Genomic DNA, 24,993 nt, shown 5'->3' with positions numbered 1-24,993 from the left:
CATGATTTTATAAACCTCTATAAGGTCACCCCTCAACCTCCTACGCTCCTGTGAATAAAATCTCGGCCTAACCAGCCTATTGTTATAATTCAAAACCTCCATCCCCAGTAATATCCTGATAAATCTTTTCTAAACCCTCTCCAGTTTAATAATATCCTTCCTGTTGCAGACTGACCAGAACTGCACACAATACTGCAGAAGAGGCCTCACCAGCATCTTGTAACAACCTCAATATGACATCCCAATTCCCATACTCAAAGGTCTGAGCAATGAAGGCAAGCATGCTAAAAGCCTTCTTAACCACCCTGTCTACCATGATGCAAATTTCAATGAATTATGTACTTGAATCCCCAGGTCTCTCTGTTGTAAAACACCACCCAGGGCCTTACTATTAATTGTATAAGGTCTGCGCTTGTTTGTTTTACCAAAATGCAATACGTCTCATTTTATCCAAATTAAACTCCATCTGCCACTCCTCACCCCATTGACACAAATGATCAAGATCGCTTTGTAATCTTAAAAAGCCACCTTCACTGTCCACTTTACCACCAATTTTGATGTCATCTGCCTCCAATATTCTCATGCAAATCCTTCAGATAAATGACAAACAGCAGTGAACCCAGTACCAATCTGTGTGGAATACTGCTGGACACAGGCCACCAGTCCAAAAAATAACTACCCCCCCCCCCCCCCCCCCGCAACCCCCATCACCACTGCCCTCTGTCTCCTACTGTCAAGCCAATTTTGTATCCAGTTGGCAAGTTTGCCCTGAATCCTGTATGATCTAACTTTACTTATTAGACTGCTATGCGGAACTTTGCCAAAGGCTTTAATAAAGTTCATATAAACAAAGTTTACTGCTCTGCCCTCATCAGTCTTTTTGGTTACTTCCTCAAGTTTGTGAGACATGATTTCCCTGGCACAAAGCCATGCTGATTATCCCTAATCAGGTTTTGCCCTTTCAATTGCCTGTAAATCCTCTCTTTCAGAATCACCTCCAGCAACTTCTCCGCCAGCAGTGTCCCTCTCGCAAGTATGTAGTTGCACGCTTCTCCATACAGGCTTTCCTAAACAAAGGCACAACATCAACCACTCTCCAGTTCTCCAGCACCACATCCGTGGTAATAGATGATACAAAAATCTTTGCTAGCGCCCCCGCGATTTCTCCCCTAACTTCTCACTGGGGTACACTTGATCATTTCCCACATATTTATCCAATTTTGTTTTCTAACACATCCAGCACTTCCTCTTCTGCAATGTTAACTGTTTTCAAAACATCCGTGTTTATTTGCCGAGTTCTCTAGCCTCTTTCTTTCTCCACATGAAAATATTTGTTTAGTATCTCTCCCATCTCCTGAGGTTCAACACATAGATGACCTCCCTGATCTTTAATGATGCTAACCCCTCGGGCACACTATTGTATACTTCTGTGCAGTCTGATAAACCGCTTTTCATCTGCACTTGGCTTGACTCTGTCTTTTTGCCCCCTGGTCCAGGAACTCCCCATCTATGTCTGGGACACCACCATCTCTATCTCCACCAAGACTTCCAATTCCCTGCCCCCTATGCCTCATCTTTACTATGGACATCCAATCTCTGTACACTTGTATTCCCTATGGAGATGGCCTGAAAGCCCTTTGCTTCTTCCTCTCCTGCAGGGCCCAAACAGCCCCCCTCCAATAACGCCCTCATCCGCTTAACAGAACTTGACCTTAGCCTGAACAACTTCTCCTTTAACTCTTTCCACTTCCTACAGCCTGAAGGGGTGGCCATTGGCACCTGCATGGGGCCAAGCTATGCCTGCCTCATCATAGGATATGTGGAACAGTCCCTCTTCTGCTACATTGGCACTATTCCCCACCTCTTTCTCCGCTATGTGATGACTGTATCGGCATTGCCTCGTGCTTGCATGAGGAATTTTAACAGTTCGTCAACTTTACTAACGCCTTTTACCCCAGCCTCAAATTCACCTGGACCATCTCCAGTACCTCCCTCTCCTTCTTGGACCTCTCCATCTCCATCTCCATCTCTGGTAACCACCTTGAATCTGAAATCTGTTTTGAGTTCACCGATTCCCACAGCTACTTGGACCACACCTCCTCTCACCCACCCTCCTGCAAGAATACGATCCCCTACTCCCAGTTCTTCCGCTTCTGCCGCATCAGCTCCCAAGATGGAGCATTCCACACCTGCACATCCCAGACCTCGTCTTATTTCAAGGACTGTAACTTGTCCCCCTCGGTCATCCAAAATGCCCTCAACTGCATCTCTTGCATTACCTGCACTTCTGCCCTCAAACCCCCTCTCCCGAACATAAATAAAGACAGAATCCCCCTTATCCTCACTTATCCCACCAAACTCCGCATCCACTCTCCGCCACCTACAATCCAACCCCACCATCAAAGAGATATTTCCCTTGCCACCCTTTCATAGGAACTACTCACACCACAACTCCTTTGTCCGCTCCACACTTCCCACTAGCCCCAGCACCTTTCCTTGCAAACACCTGGCCTACGTGCTCTGTATGTAACAAATGACAACACCATCCAGTCGCCAACCATTTTAACTGCTTCCCGCCCCCCTTGGTGCCTCTGCCACTGGCACAATGACACCACGCACAAACTGTAGGAGCAGCACCTCATATTCTGCCTCAGGAGCCTTACAGCCCAATGACCTAAACATAGAATTCACCAGTTTTAAAATCTCCCCAACCCTGGCCTCATCCCATGCCCTACCCTCCCTGTTATCCCCGCCTCCTTGACCTGACACAATCTGTTCATCTTCTGTCCCACCTATCCACCCCTCCCATCCCACTGATCAATCCTAACCACTCCCTTCCTGCACTCACCTATCACAATCGCACCTACTTTCCCCAGCCCTACCCCTCCTCTCTCAACTTGTTTCCCAGCCCCCTTCCCCCCCTTCTGAAGAAGGGTCCCGACCCGAAACGCGAGCTTTCCTACTCCTCTGATGCAGCCTCACCTGCTGTGTTCCTCTAGCTCCACACTGTGTTGACCACAACTTTTCGTTATTTTCTTTTAAAGCAAATTTGAATCCATGCTGTCATTGTTCCTTTAAATCCACAGATCTCATTTTTTCCATCATCTGTTATATGACACTTCAGTGAACCTTTTACAGGTAGTGGCAGATCGCCACTATCTTAGCAATGCTCATCAATATTTAATTCTTTAAGTTAATCATATTTGCTAGACAGTTGCTGCTTTACAACTTTACATTTTATGCTGTACAAATAATGTTGGTGTTGATGTGTACAGTGGAATTTGTACAATAACAAGGAGTATGTGTGGTGCAGATTGCTATAGTTTCTTATATCAGTTCACAGACTTTCTCACAAAACAACAGCTTGTTCCTTTCCTACTACTTTTCTGAGCATGGCACTGAATATCTCTCTGTACATCACAAGACTTTATTTATTTATGCAAGCAACATTTTTTGCTGCTTACATACTGTCAAAAAAAGTCAAGAATCGGTAGCAATGTGGTAAAAATATAACATTTGTTCACAGCAGAGTAAACAAGGAATGCAATGATAGGAACATAATAAAGACTTTGGTGTTGACTTGAAATCTAAAGCAGATGTGTGTTAATGTGAGATGCATTGACTTGACAAGCCTTGGTGTTGTACAGTTGGCTCAAACCTGGATATGTTCTCTGGCTCCTGTCTGCACTTCTCTGAGAAGGTTTTGTCTGCTTTGGAATCAGTTTGAAGTATTAGTAAATTGATACAAAACAGCTCACTTGAGTGTGTGTGTATTATTAACATAGGTTGACCTTGTGTGCATGTTTCTACAGTGCGTCTTATAGTTTGAGATTAGGTTTTTCTTAAGCAGCAGTCACGGTCAGTATTTAATTTTCAAGCTTTCTTGTTGGTCTATTTAGAAAAAACATGAAACTTAGTAATAAAAGAATTGCAGTTTGCTTTGATCTGTTGTTGTTAACCTTCTGTGAAAAAAATTGTATGAAGCTTCACAGACTGGAATCTGGGAATCATGATAACATAGTCAGCAAAAGACATCCTCAACTGAATATCACTCCCCAGCTGGTTCACAGGAAATTATTAAACATAATCTCTCCACATAATTATTCCCTGGAATACAAGTACTATTTTGCAACCTGGACATTGCTCACTTTGAGGTCTTTATGTGGCAGCAAACATGTTGGATATCTGCTCTGCCCGAGATGAGTTACATCTACACGTTACTCCACTTCCTTATTATCTATTCAAGCAAGATATTGCTCCGAGTTACTCAGAGAAATGTGAAATACACAAGTTGGGAGCCTTGCTGCTGGTAGAACCTTCCATGTCAGAGGTCCTGGAGCTGTGTTTAAAGGCCAGCTGGGCACCACGACAGGCACTGTAGCCAAGGAACGGCTCTTCAGCCTGTCCTAGTCAGCTCAACTGAAGACATGACACCTAACAAAGCAATATTGGCTCCAGTGTCCTCCAGGCACTGTTAGTCAGTATCACAGAGAGATGTTCAGTCCACTTCCTGGCTGATGAGAGAAGAAGGCCATCACATGAACCCGGATCTGTCCAGCCTGGGCAGAGATCACAGCAGGGCTCAGTGCTGTGGCATCAAGGAAGAGGCACAAGCAACACTGTCACAAGAATATGTGTCTGTCAATGATCTCCTGCATTCCACAACAGCAAGTCATGCCATCTTCTCTTTCTTACTTCTCACACTCACTTAAACTTTGCCACTGCACACATATCTGTCCTTGGGTTATGGACTGCAGTCTTCAGCATCCCATGCATCATTTCCACTGAAAGGCTAACTCCCATTTCACTGACTCAAGTCACTGACTGCTCCTGCCCCATTGTGCTTCCAAGACTGGTGCTGACCAGGCCCATTTTTTTGGCATCTCCACATCACCACAACAAGACAGCAACCCAATAAGTAATGTTGTGTTCTGCCTTTCTCGGCTGAGTGCCAACACCAACACGCGAATCTGCATGAGCTTTCCCCCATTTTCAATGGCACGATCGACACTCAGGGACCGACACCCAGGGACCAACACCCAAGAAGATGCCACAACCTGCATGTTTACTTGCTAGCACCACCATGGAGGAGGAAATGTGAACTCTGAGGCTGCACCAGCAAGATATTCACCTGCGCCCTGTACCAGCACAGAGACAGTCCTTTCAGAGGGTACTTCAGATGAGACTCTGAGGCAAAACCTGGTGAACACACCACTGACCTGTGTCCACAGGCAGTCAAGGCAGGAATGCATTAGGTCTCTGACCAAAGAACTGCTGGAAACCAAGCATCTGCTCAGGCCCATCCAATGCTGTGCCTTTATACTTGGCCGTGAGACTCATGGTCAACCTGCAGAGAGAGATACAGCAACATCAGACAGGTCCACCATAGGCTGGAACAAAAGATGGAGGAGTAAAGCCAGGTTCTCACTATGTCGTGACTCCAGCATGGAAGCAACTATTGCCTTAATGGAAATGGTGGCAGCCAGTTCTAGCAGAGCATTCAGTTGATGCTGGATGTGCACTTCAGACCTGCACTCTGCTGCTCTTGCCATGATGCCTGACATCAATGGCAAAGCATGAAGGACGCCAGAGACTTCAATCTCCGCTCTGGGTGCCCCCTACAATCAAGAAAGCAGGGTGGTGTCGGCAAGCACACACAGAGTAAAAGAGTGACACAGTGACACACTAGAAGTTTCATCTCAGGCCAGACCAGAGCTGCTGAGACCTTCCATCTCTTCCATTCTTGTGATCACAAAGCTTACAGCAATTCAAGCCAAGCAAAGTTAAGAAATTCCTTATCAGGCTAGGCCCTTCATCATCAGGGGATTGTTGAAATTTATAAGAAAGAGGAGCAACCTTACTGAAATGTACAAGATTCTTAGGGGAGCTGATAGGGTAGAGGGGTTGTTTTGCCTTTGCGGAAGTGTCTAGGATCAGACAGCATAATCTCAGGATAGGAGATTGCACATTAAAATCAGAGATTAGAGGTATTTCTTTCTTCTCTCAGAAGGTAGTGAATCCGTGCACGTCTTTTGTGCAGAAGACTGCCAAGTCTGGATCATAAAGTATGTTCAAGGCTGAGATATACAGAAGTTTAGTCATAAGAACGTACGAACTAGGAGCAGGAGTAGACCGTCTGGCCGCTTGAGCCTGTCCCGCTATTTAATAAGATTGTGACTGATCTTTTTGAGACTCAGCTCCACTTACCTGCCCACTCCCATAAACCTTAGTTCCTTTTACTCTTCAAAAATTTGTCTAGCCTTGCCTTCAAAGCATTCAGTGAAGTAGCTTCAACCGCTTTACTGGGCAGGGAGTTCCACAGATTCACAACCCTTTGGGTGAAGAAGTTTCTCCTGACCTCAGTCCTACATCTGCTTCCCTTTATTTTGAGGCGATGCCCTCTAGTCTTAGTTTCACCTGCTAGCGGAAACAACCTCCCTACCTCCACCTTATCTATTCCCTTCATAATCTTATGTTTCTATAATATCTTCCCTTATTCTTCTGAATTCCAATGAGTATAATCCCAGTCTACTCAGTTTCTCCTCATAATCTAACCCTCTCAACTCTGGAATCAACCGAGTGAATCTCCTCTGCACCCCCTCCAGTGCTAGTATATCCCTTCTCAAGTAAGGAGACCAAAACTGCACACAGTACTCCAGGTGTGGCCTTACCAGGACTCTATACAGCTGCAGCATAGCCTCCCTGTTTTTAAACTCCATCCCTCCAGCAATGGCAGACAAAATTCCATTTGCCTTTTTAATTAATTACCTGCTGCACCTGCAATCCTACTTTTAGTGATTCATGCACAAGGACACCCAAGTCCCTCTGCACAGCAGCGTGCTGCAGTATTTTACCATTTAAAACATAGTCTATTTTGCTGTTATTCCTACCAAAATGGATGACCTCACACTTATCAACATTGTACTCTACCCGCCAGACCTTTGCCCACTCACCTAGACTATCTATATCCCTCTGAAGACTTTCCATGTCGTCAGCACACTTTGCTCTACCACTCACATTCGTGTCATCTGCAAATTTTGGCACACCGCACTTAGCCCCCCAACTGCAAATCATCTATGTAAGAAAGGAATCCAGGCTAATGGAGGAAGGTGGAGCTTGAGGATTGTCAGATCAACCATGATCTCATTGAATGCCAGGGAACACTCATGTACTGTGTGTGGCCTCGTTATTGTCATGCTTAGCTTCCTCCTGAAAGGAATCCTTTCCTCCTTGTATAGCACATTCCTTTCCCTTTGCCAACTTTCAATTTGTAGAGGGCACTATATTCCACTATGAAGCATGATACCCTGTCCGGCCTTTCCTGCATGGCAAGTGTTGACTGGTCTTGGTGTCAGAACCTCATCCTCATAAGATCTACAGGCAGCTCCATAGTGGCCCTGGTTGAAGTGTAGGCATCGCTGTATCTCTGCTTGGCAGCAGTCTGAGGATTTCTTCGACGTGAAGCAGAGCTGGAGAGGCGTAACACTTGTTGCCCTAAAACCATGCTTGTATGGGCTAAACTTAGTTCTAACTCACATTTATTCCAACATAGACGCGACACCACTCAGCAGTGGTACAATACATAGGAATGAAAGCAATCTCATCTTTTTTTTTCTTAAAGAACCTTTTGTGTCACCTTTTCCACAATTATTTGCTTATCCAGTAAGAACAGTCAATAACCCACAGTTCTTCTTGAGTCCTGAATTTTTCCAAGAAATCCCATGATGAATGTCCAATAATGTCCGAGCTACGTTATATTTGATCTCTGAGGAAGTGGTCACAATCGCTGATATCAGAGTGGGACGGGTTAGCATATCTGAGGGAACAGCTTGGTCTCATGGGGAAGTTAAATAAAGTCATGGGCACTCTCTTACTCTGCCTTGTGTATTCTCCCCTGCCACAAACTGCTTTATCTCCATGCTCATATCCTCTCAATCTTCCTGTTGTGTGTGTGAGGGCATGGCAGATGTATTGCATTGGTTTTGCAACTGAAGGAAACCTTTACTTCTCCCAATTTGGACTCTGTTTTCCAGATTGAGACCTTGTGCACAGTTGATTTCTCACTACTATGCAGACTTTCCTACCTTGTGTTCGCCTAGAGTGACTTGCAGGCTTCACTTGTGACCTATTATTTGGCCCCATTCTTCATGCTCCCTCATTGTGATCCATGTGGTTCTTGAGACCATTCACTAGCCCCCTTTTACCATTTAACATCATCATTAATGTAACTTGCTTTACCGCCAGAACAGAATTCTCAAGGTGTCTGTGCCCTGGCTAGCCCTATCAAGGCAAGAGTAATTGTAACTTAATTTAACTTCTCTTTTGAGACCAAACTGTCCTCTCGGGTATACTACCAGGCTCTACCTTACTAACAAACTACTTACTACTCAAACTCCTGCGTTACGAATGGTGAAAAGGGTAACCAGCTTCTTGCTTCAATGTTTATGGCTACTGCTGATAAATGTAGAGGACAGAATTATGTCTGTGTTCAAATAACATGGTATATTCAGGGTCTAAATAATATAATGTAAGATAAGATACAGTCGTGGCAAAATACCGTGATACATCATGCGTGTTTATATTTTTGTGAATGTTCCCTTGCACATCAACAGTTAAACCATTGTACTTCAAAGGCTGCACGTGAGACAGATTTGAATGGTTACATGAACAGTGTTCCAGGGATGATTATTGAGATTTGCTTTTGGTATAACTTCTGAATGGACCCTTTCTTCTTTTTTCTTTTATACGCAATGCTTTCTCACACAACTGTACTTTTTTTTTCTCATCACCAAGTCACCCATGTTACTTTTCACCTTTATCCACCACCACCAAATCACCTGTGTTTCCTATTAATTATTAATTTACTTACAAATCCTGCCCAGGCAGTGCAATAACACCAGTGGTGAGGGAAAGGGGGAGGAATTAAATCAAAATCAAGTTGGAGAGAGTAAGTTGACCCTTTGTACCCATGGAAACATACTACGAAACAGATGTGCCTTTCTGATCAAACAGCGTAAGCTGCATTAAGCGGCTAACACAAACTGATCTACAGGGAAGTGGCATTTGCTTATTTTAGTATGTTTTAAATTTGAGTAAGATCTTCTGTGACAGATTGTTTGGCCTTGCCTAAATTCTGAAATAACGCAGAGATTATCTGTGAAAATAGAGGTTTTATGCAGGCTTTTACATTATTCAAGAAGTTTACATTTCACAATCATGAGTTAGCATCAAACTGTTTATTTTACATTACAAAAGTGCTTATTTCAGCTTTTCATCTGTCAGAAACAGCCAAATTGACTCTGCAGTTTGATGCTGTCTTGAACTTTTGAAATGGCCTAGCTTCAAATCCCAGTCTATATGAAGTGAACAGACTGCGCAGGATGCCATATGGGCATTTCAACTGGCCTTAATGTCCATCATATAGAAAGAGGAAGGCTTCATTCAGAGTTACAGCTTGCCACGTCAACGGATAATCAGCGCTTGTACAAGATGAGCAAAGAAAATAAGCTAGAGAATGGATTAATGACATTTTCTGTTTATTTCATGAAAATCAGTCAGGAGGAGGTTATCAATGTAATAGTGTTTGTGCTAGTAGCTTTAGCTTGTCAGTGCAACCTGATTTAATGTTTTCTTCTGTTAAGTCATGTTAGATATTGCAACCATGCTAATCTGAATTTTCTGATATTTTGACCAGCTAAGTGTTGTAAAGCTGACATTTTAGAAAACATTGATTTAGTTAACACCAATTAAAGTAATTTTCAACGTGTTTCAAAGAGATCTGGTATTGTAATTTAATATTTCAGTGACTGGATCAATTTATTGAAAAGCATAGAAATATGACCATTGCTATGACTTGTGCCATGCAAGTCCTTAAGTTATTACATTTGTCTATTGAATACCATCTTCTTCCATGGGTTTATCTTAATTGCTGGTATGCTTAAACTGGTATCTTGGTTTCATTTTGTTATTGGAATTCCAACCCACCCTGCAAGTATTTAAATTTGAGTCCAGAATTGTAGAAGATTGATACACTATTTATGTTAGGTAACCATGTACCAAATGACTTCTGAATGTGACTATAAATTCACATTTAATGCAGGTTTAAGTTGAATGTTAAATGACTGTTGACAGCTTGGGTCCTTTCAATCTTTTTGGATGAGCAGCTTGTTATCCAAAAGGTGCTAGATGTGGACCAGTGTAAATTGATGAATTGAGCACCTCACAGAGGAAAACTGTGTAGTTAAATAGTTTAAATATTGCTTTCATTTTGGTATTTGCCACAACTTAGTGAGTTTTTAATCTGATCTCCTACGTGATAAACATTTGTCATAACTTGATGCAGTTTGAATATCCCCTTATTACATTTTCCCACTACATGGCAGGCCTATGAAAAATTCTTTGCAGATGGTACAGTTTAGGAGTTTCATGCCTGCTTGAAAAGTTGTTGACAATCTTGATACTGAATTCTGTTCTGTTACTATTCTGTAGTTGTTCGTTAAAGCCATTTGGGGAATCATTTTGTTGTTAGTTCACCCCTGGTTAATTGCTACTTCCCTGTTAAAAATAGAGGATGGACGCTAAAACTGAAGGAAACGACAGCCATTCAATAATGAGCTTTTAACTTTAATACTGCACAGGAGTGTAGAGAAAAGCCATGGTAAATATGTGTATTCCACTTGAGGTTTAGAATAACTTGATACATTACCACTCAACTATTTGACTAAGATTAATCTTATTAATTTCAAAAAGAGTGTTAATTTCCTCTACCCTTTCTAGGAAGGCGAACTCTTTGTGAAGAAGATTGGAGGAGTGTTTGCATTTAAAGTCAAAGATGGCCCTGGTGGCAAAGAAGGATTATGGGTAGTAGATGTTAAGAATGGGAAAGGATCTGTGGATTTCAATTCTGGTAAGGTGAAATTTCTTCTATAACAAACAAAAGGGTTTGGTTTTTTTTGCCTTTTCATCATTAATGATATAAAGGAAGCACCTGCATACTGGTGTCTAGTTGCAACCTTTATTTCTATAATTTATGACTTGCTGCTGCTTGTTTGGAGGCTTGAGAGCATCATGTATAGCAAACCCATATGTTATAACATTCTGTAAATGCTGAACGCTTTCCATGCCATAATGTTCCCATCAACATAATTGAAGCTAAATTTAGTATGAGTTTTCCTCAAGTTATTTGCTCTTAAATTCCTCTGCCTACCAACATTCTGCAATTACAGGTTTCTAGAGTGACGGGGGAAAGAGGCTGACAAGAAAAGCATATGGGCTGATTGGTCATTAGAAGGCCAATTTTAGTGAAGTCTCCAATGTTCCTACTGAGCCATGTGCATACAGCCGCTCCGTGGTTCCGCATATGGCAATTGGCACGCTGATCGCAGCTTTAACTTCCAGTTCTGGAAGTTGCTGCCATGTACAGGCCTTGGAAGCCTGTGCAGCCATTAGGAAAATTAGTGGGAATGCTGATAATGACCCAAGAAGTGCTGAAACTCGTTAATGAATGATGCCTGCTGTTAGTTAGATTTTCTCTTGTCCAATTAATTCGCTTGGTATTTGACACAGCAGGCAGTTGCAAGTGTGAAATATATACAGTTCAGGGCAATCCTGGGCCTGAGTGAACAGGTAAGGAACCCTTGATGGTACTTCAGTTTGATTGATTAAAGAAATCCAATGAGTTGGTCAAGGTCTGTACAAGGAAATGAAAGTTAGAACACTCGGGTGCAGAAAGAAAAAGAGGGAAAAAAGGGTTGGATAAAAATGAAAAGAATTTTCTTTTAAATATCCAACCAAACTTAAAACCTGGAATAATGAGATTCTACATTTGTAGCCAGTTCTCGGAGTCTGACTGTCAGTAACAAACATGTCAAACAGTTTGAAGCATTCATTAACTGAATTTAAATTATCGCACTCAGTTTTCTGGGATGAATTTATTTCACATTTTACAGAGCAAGTGCAGACAGTGTGTGTGTCTCAGTGTATTTCACTCGGGTCTAGACAGATGTTTTCAAGGAGCAAATGGCATTTCCAACAGTAACTGTTCTCTTTCTGCATTTGATCAAGCAACTGCATGATTTTCATAAGGCATTTGCACGTAAATAACAGGCTATTAGCCTTGTTATTTTGGCAGTGAATTTTGGGCTAATATTTAACAGCAGCTCAGAAGTATGGACCTGATACTTTATGTTGTCACTTCTCTTCAATTAAGACTTCATATTTCACATTAAAATTCAACAGGCATTCGAGAATGTCATATAACAAAACTTAGCGAGGAAAAGCAGCATATGGGGTTGAATATACTGAAATAGAATGTTTGAAAACTTGTCCTTTCTGTTCTCCTTTTAATGATCTGAGGTTCTTTTTTGAAGTGTAACATCTTGAGAATTGTAACTGATACCAGTACATCACTTGAAATCAGAGGTGTCACAGCTTGGGAGGAGGCCATTCAATTTTTTGTGTCTGTTCCAGCTCTCTGCAAGAGCAGTTCAACCAGTATCCCCCTCCTGCCTTTTCTGAGTGACCCTGAAAATCTTTCCTTCTCTGGTAATTACAGCATTCTCACAAGCAGAACAAGCAATGATAAGGGAACAAAGCATAACATTTTGGGATACTAAGAGAATCAAGGAATCGCTGGGTTGAACAGTGGAATAGACTCCAAGGGCCGTATTGGCCTATTTTTGGTCCTATTCATTATGTACAGTGTAGCTTGTTTACTGTGTGTCCTCATGGTATTCACAAGTTACAACAACAATGGAGACATTTGGAAATGGTCAGTGTTGCCTTGAACAATGTGATAACCATTGTCTCACCTCAGAAGCTCCATGCAAACAGACACATAGTAATATAAATGTGTTTGAGTAGTATCATAATTTTCTAGAACTTTGAAGGAAGCTAGTTTCACAAAGTGATGGGTGTAATAGTGTATTTGATTAATCAGTTTTGTTAAGGTTACAACTTTCTGCAAAACATACAGCCTATGGCCTGTTCTAGTAACTGTGACTGGTGTGTGAGTTAACTCTCATCAATAGTGCTCACCAAAGTTTTGGCAAACACTAGTGATGCCAGTAAGTTAGGCTGTCTCGTTGAAGGTTGTCATTGGTGCCACTCAAGTGCTTGGCAGTGATACGTAATACAAATTAGCCCAAATGTCGATGCTGAGCACCACTTGTTACACGTGGAAATGAAGTGCATTATTTTGTGTGAATCTGAGAATGGAGCTGGATGTTACAATCTTTCAGTGAAAGGAAGTTTATTAATAAAACAGCTGTAGAAGGTTGGACCTGGAACATTGTTCTGAAGACTACATCGGTATCCAAGGATTAAGGGGAATTGCCTACAACAACAGCAACAACAAACAGAACTATTGTTGTTCATGCCATATGTGATTCCAGCCACCATTGATTATATATTTACTTCAGTTTTCCCTAGTGCTTCTTGGTGCCATACTTGATTTAATGCTGCCTTGATGTCAAAGGCTGTCACTATCTCCTTAATTCTTGAATTCTGTTTTTTTTTGGCACAGTCCAGCGTAATACTATGAAGTGACAAAGAAAACAAAGGCTCATATTTTGATGTGATAATGGGAACTGCAGATGCTGGAGAATCCAAGATAACAAAGTGTGAAGCTGGCTGAACACAATGCTGCTTGGCCTGCTGTGTTCATCCAGCTTCACACTTTGTTATCTCATATTTTGATGGTCCAGTTTCTAAACAAAAGCTGCAAGAGTATGAGTCTAGCTCAAAAGCTTAGGCATGAGCCATTGACGTTGAATCCTCTCGGCACTACCTCCTCACTTGGAATGCTGTGAAAGTCTCCATCGATATCAGAGACCTCGGATAGTTCTGATGAAAATAATTAAAGTGGTTACTTATGAAAAGTTAAACTATTATTTAATAGTCTAAGTGCTGGATAAGTATTAAAGTGAACCCATGATTACCTCACACACCCCAACTATGCCTCCCTCTCAGCTACAAAATCCCAACTACCCATTCCAATACTATTCTCTATACCAGACTCAACCCAACTCCCTCTTGCCAACCCTGCCACACCCAATTTTTATTCCGCCCACCCAACCTACCCTTACCAGTTGGCTGCCATCTTGTGCCCTAGCACTCTACCCCTCTCCCAGTTAGCATCCTACACGCCTGGCATCCTAACCCTTCCCCATCTGGCATCTTATCACCTGGCACTGTATGTCCTCCCCATGGTATCTGTCAGGACTTTTACTTTTCAGAATATGGCAGCCCACTCGTGTGAAAACAGGGTGCAATTTGCCTTCCTCTGAGTGTTCTACACTATAAAAGAATCACCAGAATACAGGAATAGCTCTGCATTTTTGAAGGAGCTCTGATCAGAATCTTCTGTCAGAAATGCAGGTCTCCCTTCAATTGTTTTAAAAAAAATAGAATGGCTGCCACCCTCTGGAAAATATGGCCCATGACTTTCAAGTGATATGTGTAAGTGCACCCCTGATTTACACTATTATCTGAGTAATATTGAGCGTAGCAATCATCCATTGAATATCAGGAATACAAAATCAATTTTGCTTATTGAATCCAAGAAGCTAGCTTAAGGCAGACTCAAATTTGAATCGCAACTGTAACCTACAGATATTTTCAAAAAGGAGATTGCAAAATAAACATGGGCCTTTTTATATAAAGAAGGGAGAACCACAAGTTTCAGGATACCATGGATGAACAAAAGCGGCCATTAAAAATTAAACTGGAGACCTTTGTATAATGGTGCTAATTCTGGAAAAAGATTCAATCTGACAGCAGTGGTTGGAACATGATACTAAACCTTGCACCTTTAGCACAAAATGACTGTTTCTGTGGGAACTGAAACTGCAGGAAACTGTTGTGCTTTGTGCATGCTGTGTTTTTATTGAAGGATAAGGAAGGAGAGAATTGCGCAAGCTACTTACTGGCAACTGTAACGTACATTTTGCTGGAGCAAGGCCACATACCATTTTTAAATACCTGAAGTTACAGTGCTGAATCTCAGTTAAGTTGTTTTGAAATTCTTTTGTTGTTGGGGAAATTGGATTTTCTTCTGGTAAAGGGCTATGCATACCAATCCCTTTAATTTTATTAAATTATACACCTTAAAAATGTTCAATAGTAGGGTGGCATACAGACCTTTCTTTTTGGTTTTAAACACAGCCCAGGCTGATTGGAGGAGATGTTGATACCTCATGCAAGTTTTAAGATGCATATCCTCTCTTAAGATACATATTCTTCCAGAAAAATGGTTGGTTGATAGTTTGCTTCATTTGCTTGTTTTAGTATAACTTTCCATGGATACAGCTCTTTATTTTTTATGACCTGATAGATTATAAGAAACAAAAATGTTTGCATGATAGAAATTCATTACTTGTTGGTCAGAATCTGAAAGAGATAAATAAGTGAATATATCGGCTATTGCACTTCATAAGATTTGTCACCTATTTCTCCATCCAACACCAAAATTAGGCATTAAAGAAGCAGCTGATGTGAAATGGATCTGCTCACAAGATTTGTTTCAAGGAATAGAGAAACCAGAAATGAGAAATATCAAGAGAGAGCAAGGCAATGGAGTCTAATATCTTATTAACAGATGTTAAAAAGCTGTAAAAGGCCTCTGTTTAACACTTCAATATAATTGGATACCTCACTCTCAGGTGGAAGGAGTGTGTTAGTGAGTAGATTAGACAATTGCCTATCAATTTTTGTTAATATTCATGTCTCATGAATATCACTGGCTAGGCCAGCATTTATTACCGATTTGAAACTGGGTTAAGAGTCAACCATGTTGCTGTAGGATTGGTATAGGCGGTGGCCTAGCAGTATTATCACTAGACTATTAATCCAGAAACCCAGCTAATGTTCTGGGGACCTGGGTTTAAATCCCAGCATGGCAGATGGTGGAATTTGAATTCAATAAAACAAAGCCTGGAATTAAAAATCCACTGATCACCATAAAATCATTACTGATTGTCGGAAGAAGGCATCTGGTTCACTCATGTCCTTCTGGGCAGGAAAATCTGCCGTCCTCACCTGGTGTGGCCTACATGTGACCCTCGACCCACAGCAACGTGGTTGACTCTTGACTGGCCTCGGAAATGGCCTAGCAATTGTACCAATCACTACCCGACGGATCACCTGGCATCGACCTAGGCACCAGAAAAGGCATTGGCACAAACAGCCCAGTCGACCCTGCAGAGTCCTCCTCACTAACATCTGGGGGCTAGTGCCAAAGTTGGGAGAGCTGCCTCACAGACTGGTCAAGCTACACAGTCATACTCATGTAAGCATACCTTACAGACAATGTCCCAGACACCACAAGTACCATACCTGGATATGTTCTGTCCCGCCGACAGGACAGACCCAGCAGAGGTGGTGGCACAGTGGTATACATTTGGGAGGGAGTTGCTCCAGGAGTCCTCAACATTGACTCCGTACCCACAAAGTCTCATGGCTTAAGGTTAAACATGGGCCAGGAAACCACCTGCTGATTACCACAGAGCATCCTCCCTCAACTGATGAATTGGAACACGTCCATGTTGAACAACACTTGGAGGAAGCACTGAGGATGGCAAGGGCACAAAATGTACTCTGGATAGAGGATTTCAATGTCCACCACCAAGAGTGTGTCTCAGTAGCAGTACTACAGATCGAGCTGGTCGGTCCTAAAGGACGTAGTTGCTAGATTGGGTCTGTGGCAGGTGGTGAAGGAACCAACAAGTAGATAAAAACGTACTTGACTTCATCCTTTCCAATCTGCCAGCTGCAGTTGCATCTGTCCATGACGGTATCGGTAAGAATGACCATTGCACAGTCCTTGTGGAGATGAAGTCCTGCCTTCACGTTGAGAATAATATGCATTGTGTTGTGTGCCGCTATCACCGTGGTAAATGGGACAGACTTCGTACAGATCGAGCAACTCCAGGCTAGGCATCCATGAGGCACCGTGGACCATCAACAGTAGCAGAATTGTATTCCAGCACTATCTGTAACCGTCAAGTGAGGGCATCCAACCTGGTTCAATGGAGAGTGCAGAAGGCCATGCCAGGAGCAGCAGCATACCTCCAAGATGAAGTGTTAACCTCATGAAACCACCAAACTGGTCTACTTGCACGCCAAGCAGCAAGTGATAGACAGAGCTAAGTGATCCTGCAACCAAAGGATCAGATCTAAGCTCTGCAGTCCTACCACATCCACTCGTGAATGGTAGTGGACAATTTAAACACCTCGCTGAAGGAGGAGGCTGCACAAATATCCCCATCCTCGATGATGGAAGAGCCCAACACATTAGTGCAAAAGAGAAGGCTGAAGCATTCGCAGCAGTCTTCAGCCAGACGTGCAGTGGGGATGATCCATCTCGACCTCCTCCAATGGTCCCCAGCATTACAGTTTTCAGCCAAGTTAATTCACTTCACGTGATATCAAGAAACAGTTGGAGACGCTGGATACTGCAAAGATTATGGGGCCTGACAACATTCCAGCAATAGTACTGAAGACTTGTGCTCCAGAACTTGATGCTCCCCTGGCCAAGCTGTTCCAGTACAGTTACAACACTAGCATCTACCTGGCAATGTTTAAAATTGCCCAAGTATGTCCTGAACAGACAAAGCAAGACCAATCCAATCTGCCCAATTACCGCCCCATCAGTCTACTCTTGATCATCAGTAAGGTGATGGAAGGTGTCATCAATAGTCATCAAGCAGCACATGCTCAGTGATGCCCAGTTTGGGTTCTGCCAGGGCCACTCAGCTCCTGACCTCATTACAGCCTTGGTTCACACATAGACAAAAGAGCTGAATTCCAGAGGTGACGTGAGTGACAGCCCTTGACATCAGTGCTGCATTCGACTGAGATTGGCATCAGAGACCCCTAGCAAAACTGGAATCAGTGGGTATCAGGGGCCAAACTCTCCACTGGTTGGAGTCATGCCTGACACATAGGGAAGATAGTCGTGGTTGTTGGAGGTCGATTATTTCAGCTCCAGGACATCGCTGCAGGAGTTCTTGATGGTAGTGGCCTAGGCCCAACCATCTTCAGCTGCTTCATCAGATACCTTACGTCCATCATAAGGTCAGAAGTGGGGACGCTCACCAATGATTAGACAGTATTCAGCATCATTTGCAAGTTCACAGATACTGAAGCAGTCCATGTTTGAATGCAACAAGACCTGGACAATATCCAAGTGCTGACAGGTGGCAAATGACATTTGTGCCATTACAAATTCCAGGCTATGACCGTCACCAATAAGATGTAGTCTAACCACTGCCCCTTGACATTCAGTAGTGTTACCATCCCTAAATCCCCCACTGTCAACAGCCTGGGGGTTATCATTGACCAGAAACTCAACTGGACTCACCACATAAACGCAGTGGCTTTAAGAGCAAGTCAGAAGTGAGTAACTTCTTTTTCCTGACTCCTCAAAGCCTGGCTACAATTTACAAGGCATAAGTCAGGAATGTGACCGAAATACTCTTACTTCGCCTCCTCGTCCTCCACACCGCCCCCCCCCCCCCTCCCCCAACCTGCAACCTGGATGAAGCTGATACCATGCAGGACAAAACAGCAAGGTTGATTAGTGCTGCATCCACAAGCATCCGCTCCCTCCATCACCAATGCTCAGTAGCAGCAGTGTGTACTAGCTACAAGAGGCACTGCAGAAATTCACCAAAGATCCTCAGACAGCACCTTCCAAACCCATGACCACTTCCATCTTGAAGAACAAGGGCAGCAGATGTATGGGAACACCACCACCTTCTAGTTCCCTTCCAAGCCACTCCGCATCCTGATTTGAAAACACATTGCCATTCCTTCACTGTGCTGGATTAAAATCCTAGAATTCCCTCCTTAATGGCACTGTGGATCAACCTACAGCAGGAAGCCTGCAGCAGTTCAAAAAGGCTGCTCACCACCACCTTCTCAAGGGCAAGTAGCGATGGGCAATAAATGCTGGCCAGCCAGAGATGCTCACATGCCACAAATGAATAGAAAAAAAAAATGTAGGCCAAACTAGTTAGGGATAGCAAATTTCTTTCCTTTTTAAAGGATATTGGTAAACCAGATGACATTTCATGACAATTGACAGTAGTTACATTGTCATTACGAGACTAGTTTGTTGTTTCAGATATTCCAGTTCCAGGACCAATGTTTAAATCTTAGCCAGACGGTTAAGGGAAAATCTCTACTGGCTGCAATCGTCACTCCAGTAAACTGGATTTTAATTGTCAGAATTTTAGTCACTCCTGTTCCCACTGTAGAAATACCTAAATCTGACAGTGGTTGGCAGTTTCACTCAGTGTAGGGATAACAAAAAATTGGTCTGCTGTTTTGGTGTTTAAGGTTTCCCTTTTCATTATAAAATGTTGGAATATAGCAGAAGAAATTTCACTGTAGTTCTGCAAATACAAGATGTATAGTTTTCCCGTAATTAATTATGACAACCTAAGAAAAGAACTATATAGTCACTGAGCTTAACCTGCTTTGTTTTGATTAAGGCTATAAATGGATTTCCTTTCAAGAAAACTTAACTTTTGTTTTCTGTGTCTGAATTCAGAGAAGAAAGCTGACTGCACCATAACTATGTCTGATGATGATTTGTTAGCTCTGATGACTGGCAAGATGAATCCCCAGACTGTAAGTAGTTTCCATATAAAACGTTAAGTAGAAGGCAGGATTTATCAAATCAATTGCTTTCTTTTCAAATTGCAGACTATTTGGCTATATGCCTTTTTCCTGCATTCCATCATGTTGCTTTTAACACCTGTTGCAGCAAAATGAATAATGGAAACAAAATGCAGACATGGCATCAAACTCCCCAAACATACACAACGATACACTTCGCTGGAAAATTGCATTCTATTAAGTTTACTTTTCAGTGCTGTAGCTCACTTGAAAACTCAAAGTTCACATGAATGGACTGGAAAGACACAAAATCTTGATAGAACTGGGGGCTCTTGTCCAAGATTTATCAAAAATGAAGGAATTACCAACTGCCCACCCCGAACCTGCCCAAACTATATTGAAATGCAAAGCCAATCACATTCCTGCCAATAAATGATTCAGCTCAGCCATTGCAGCATACTTAGACTTGTTTGATTAATTTTAGTTCACGTGAATAAATATATCATGGATTAAGGGAAATCTAACACTATCCATACAACTTTAATAGGGGAAATTTTGAATCTTTGGTAATGTAGTGTGCACATGTATGACAACGTTCATCACTTCTTCCTCTTCATTGAATAGACATGGGTATATGTCATTTTTATGACTTGCATTTATCGTTGTGTCCAGAGGGCAGTAAGAACCAACCATGTGCTTGATTTTCTATGGGTCATTTTCTTGCCAGCCAAATTGTCCAATTTAAAATTCAGTTGCATGGCTGGGTTTGAATTCATGACTTTCAGTCTCCTAGTGTTACAACTGTTTGACCATCGAACCTATGGTAACCGTTATGTCAGTTTTGAGTATTCACTGGGTCAGGTACAGCTCCTCTAATCAATGTGCTACTTCGCAATTAGCAATACAAGAAGTAAAGTTAAGAATTTAAATTCCGCAAAATGTTGGAGAAAATAAGAGACACTTGGGATGCTATGAATGAAAAAATGTTGCTAAATAAACCATGGCACAAAGGGACAAGAAGCAAAACTGAGTCCAAGTTCCCAAACTTCAGATGTCATGCAGAATTATCCCCTCCTTGAGATGGCGAGAATAATGATAAGTGCAATAACATATTTGGATGAGAGTGTTTAAAAAAAAAGTCATATTCCCTCTAAGAAAATATCACTGATTTAATTTTTCACACATTAGATAGTGAGATTTTAATTATAGAGTTGAAAAACTATCTGCACGCATTTCTATCTCATTAATTGCAGAGCCAGTTGTATTAACATCATGCTCCTAATTTGCAAATCAGCAGCTGCACAATCCAAAACGATAAGTGTAAGTAATTTTATTTTCCTCTGGTGGTGGAGCTTGGGACATTTTTGAGGCATTGCAGTGGTCAGTCTTCCAACGGATTAAGCCATTATATCCTTCTGCTAAAAATTCTCACTTCATCTAGAGATCAGTACGGATCAGAGAATCTACATATGCCCTGAAGCAATCATGACTATTCCATTGTGACAGTGGGTGACCCTTTGCAGTCTCAATGTGAGAAGGAAAGCTGACATTCCCAGTTGGCCAGGCAAATACTGGAAGAACATATGGTAGCAGCTGCCGTATACTGTCTCAGAAGTGTAAGTCTTTGGGCTGTCATATGTAAGATGACTGTGGGGGATCATGCTTCATGGGCATCTGCTAGCAGAAACCTTCCTTCAGTGGAGCATGGACACTTTGTCCACAGGACAGTTGATAAGGTCACATGTGTCATCTCTTTTATTGAGACATGACTGTTAACTCTGTGTAACCCTGCTGGCATAACAGGGTTTCTTGTGGCATTGATCTACTGAGAAAGAGTAAGAGAAGGAGACGAGAGTTTCAGCAAACCCAGCAGCAATAACAGCCCCCAGTGTCAGCTGCACTGTCTGGAAAGAAGAAGCCACGGGACAGGACCCCCTAAAGGTGCTCAGAGGAACTGTCTTTGTAATGTTTATTGTTCCATCATTTCGTGATAACAGCAATGACAGGGAATTGATGCAGTCTGAGTGGGCTGAAGGGTCTCTTCTGACTCTATGACCAAGAATCTCCCAATCCATCATTTCGAAGGATGAGAGCTTGCATTAACAATGATTGGGTGGCAGTCCTATCCCAGGGCCTGTCTAGGTCACGTTACCTTTAATTTGTTTGCTAGCAGATTGTTTTGGAAGGATCTGGGGACCTCTCTGTCATCCATCAGTGTATCACTCAGATGTGTGTGCGAGATATTGCTGATGCCATTTTCAATACAGACTACCTCTTCACCATTGAGAGTCAAACAGCTAAGGCATAAGGACTCTCAGACATCACTGGCTTCTCCAGGTGCAGGCCACTACCAGTTTACCCGTGTTGCTTTGGGAGCACCTCATCACCAACCAGGGTCATTTGTGAACTTGAAAGTACTGTAGTTTGTTAATGTTCAATGAATTTGTGACCAATGAGGCCACATTGTAGGTCTTTGCTGGACATCCTGGATTTGCCACACTACTCCTATACGTTGAACGGTCAGAGGTTCCAGACTCTCTCTTTAAGATTCTCGACTGTAAAAGGATGTCTGCCAGGAGACCAGAAGTACCCCATCTAAAACTGGCTAGTGAGAGCCATTAGAAACCCACAGACTGGCACAGAGTAAAGGTACAGTGCTGCCCACATTTCCATCAGGGCTGTGCAGCGCAGACCTTCAGAGAATTGCTCAAAGAGGGCACTCCATATAACCCAGAAAGGGCGCACTGCATTTTTATTAATTCACAGGATCAGGGTGTCATTGGCTAGGCTAGCATTCATCAGACATCCTTAATTGCCCAGAGATTAAGAGTCAAGTTAAGAGTTAACCACATCGACGTGTGTCTGAAGACCAGACAGGTGAGGATGGCACTAAAGGACATTAGTGAACCAGATGGGATTTTCCAAAAGTAGTTTCATGGTCATCATTAACTCTTTGTACGAGATTTTTATTGAAATCAAGTTCCATCCGCAATGGCAGAATAAAAACTCGGGTTCCCAGAACATAAACTTAATCCACAGACCAGGTAAACAGTCCAGCGATAATACCACTAAGCCATTGTCTCCCCTTGTGCTGTGTCCTTCATAATTTGGCCAACAAATAGGATTCTTGGCTGCAAAGGAAAGGGGAGTTAGGACAATTAATGATAATGGTGAGGGTCAGGATTAATAGAATGCTTAGAAGATGTATCTGAATGAGGAATGCATGTAGTTTCACCGAGCCCAAGAAGCTGGAAACTACCTAATTGTCAGCTGCATTGACAATGACATGGCTGGAGTGAAACTTTGTATTTAAATTGCTGATATTACAAGCAGGACCCTGCATTACGTAAATGCAAGGTCTAACTTGTTTGGCTGCTTTTTTTTTCTATTACAGAATAAATTTTGCATTATCCTTTTTAATGTCACACTGAAGTTTTCACTCAAACTTATAACAATTTTTAAGTAACTAATTTATTGTGTGTTACTGTTGGTAAAAAGCAGCAGTGAGACAGTGCACTTACATTGCACTAAAATTGCGTAGCTCTGAAATCACCTGAGAGAGTATGGCACACAAGTCATGAAGAATCTACTCTTCCATGAAAGCCATCAGGTTGAGGAGAACCCTGAAATTTCTTTCAGATTCTTCTTTCATCTGGTTCTCTTCAATGCTTCAGAGTGCACGGAAACTGTAACATTACTTAGATTTGCATAACCATGCTCTATGACAGCATTTAACATGCAGGGCAATATTTTGTGCACTTTGTTAATCCATACCATTTCACTATGAGGGAGTTGGATGCATAACATGTCACAGCCTTGAATGTGCCTTGTAAGTTTCATGCAATGTTTCCTCCCTGAAATGTGTGCAGTTAGGATTTGCTGAGTGAGAGTTTTATTTATTCACTTGCGCGATGTGGGCATCGCTGGCTGGCCAGCATTTATTGTCCATCCCTAGTTTCCCTCGAGAAAGTGGACATGAGCTGCCTTCTCCAACTGTTGCAGATCAGCCTACAGCATGTTCTTAGAGAGGGTAAAGTGTTGATAATGTGTGCAGGAATGATGTATATGCCCAGGCAGCTTCCCTTTTACATCACCTTTACCTTGGGGAAAGTGAAGGGGCTGGGCAGCTCTGGGATGCCCTTTTAACAGTTTCCTGTACCGTTTCCTGACAGAGGAGTACTTGGAGTGAGATCAAGGTTCCTCATCCTCCTCTTACATTGCCATCCAAGGGTAAAGTGAAATGCAGCTCTAAGCACATATCCAGGACATTTACATTCTCCTTTATATGTTCACTTTGATTTCATGATGGACAACTCTGTGTTGCTCCTGCTCAGAACTAACTTCAGGGGAAACGCCTATATTTACAGTCAGTAATCTTCATTATGTCGCCCTTTCTCTCTTTTGTTACAATTTTAAATAACTGCAAGCCTAACAAAAGAATGCATGATGATTATATAGTTTTTAAAATTTCAAAGGTAGAGTTGTATAGTGCTACATTCTTGAAGTCCAGAATTTGAAAGGAAGCCGGACTAAAAGCACTCATTCAACAAGTCCAAAAGGATGCTTTGGATGAGAATTGAAAATAATGCTTGAAGCGATAAGATATTAAGGCAATGATTGAGCTTTACTTTGTACCAAATTTCTCCCTAAGTTGAGAGTCAATTGATTCGATGCCCCTTGTGTAAAAGAAAGTAAGAATGGGTTTCATTACAATGGCTTGTATCATGTGGAGAATACTTATTTTAAAATTATTTTTCTCTTTTAGGCCTTCTTTCAGGGGAAGTTGAAAATTGCAGGTAATATGGGCCTGGCCATGAAACTTCAAAATCTACAGCTTCAGCCCGGCAAAGCCAAACTGTGAAAGTTCATCCCAAGTGATTTTCGTAGCTATCTGGACAACAGCCCTGACCTCTGACCTCATTATATGCAAATGGCAGGTTACTAGAAAGGAGGTTAGGAGCCACTATCTTCATGCTTTGAAACAATCGGGACTAATTTCTGATACTTTCTAATAACACTTGAAGTTTGTAATACTGGTATCTTGCTGAGCAGATTTGGGAATATTCAATTAGTTATGTTCTAGCTGATTCAGTTGATTTCTGAAATGATGTAAATGTAACTTAAAATATATTTTGTAAAATGCTTTATTACTAGCTATATCTCTGTATCGAACAAGCACAGCTATCAGACTTTGTTATTAATGGATCAGTTGTCTTGACTTATTTACACCAAGTACACGCTCTTTAAATTTACCTTACCGTTGAGTTCATTAAATTGTCATCGTTGCAATTTCTTAATCAACAAACTTTCAGGATTTATTATGCCAGATATTAAGTTATCCCTGGTAATAAAATAAAATAACTCCTAATTTAA

The 24,993-nt window shown here is 42.0% G+C and overlaps 1 protein-coding gene across 2 annotated transcripts in view; it reads left to right on the top strand.

Annotated features, from left to right (window-relative positions):
• scp2a (sterol carrier protein 2a) overlaps positions 1-24,993 on the top strand; it is a 91,285-nt gene extending 66,292 nt beyond the window's left edge. For both annotated transcript variants that reach the window (XM_048539344.2, XM_048539345.2), the window contains 3 exons: positions 10,777-10,906; positions 19,553-19,632; positions 24,386-24,993. In XM_048539344.2, coding sequence (XP_048395301.1) covers positions 10,777-10,906; positions 19,553-19,632; positions 24,386-24,481 — 306 coding nt within the window. In that variant the 3' untranslated portion in view covers positions 24,482-24,993. The remainder of the gene's footprint in view (positions 1-10,776; positions 10,907-19,552; positions 19,633-24,385) is intronic.

This window comes from Stegostoma tigrinum, chromosome 8, assembly GCF_030684315.1.
Source record: "Stegostoma tigrinum isolate sSteTig4 chromosome 8, sSteTig4.hap1, whole genome shotgun sequence".
Classification (NCBI taxonomy): domain Eukaryota; kingdom Metazoa; phylum Chordata; class Chondrichthyes; order Orectolobiformes; family Stegostomatidae; genus Stegostoma; species Stegostoma tigrinum.
The sequence above is the reverse complement of the archived record's forward strand: the minus strand, read 5'-3'. Positions and strand labels throughout refer to the sequence as shown.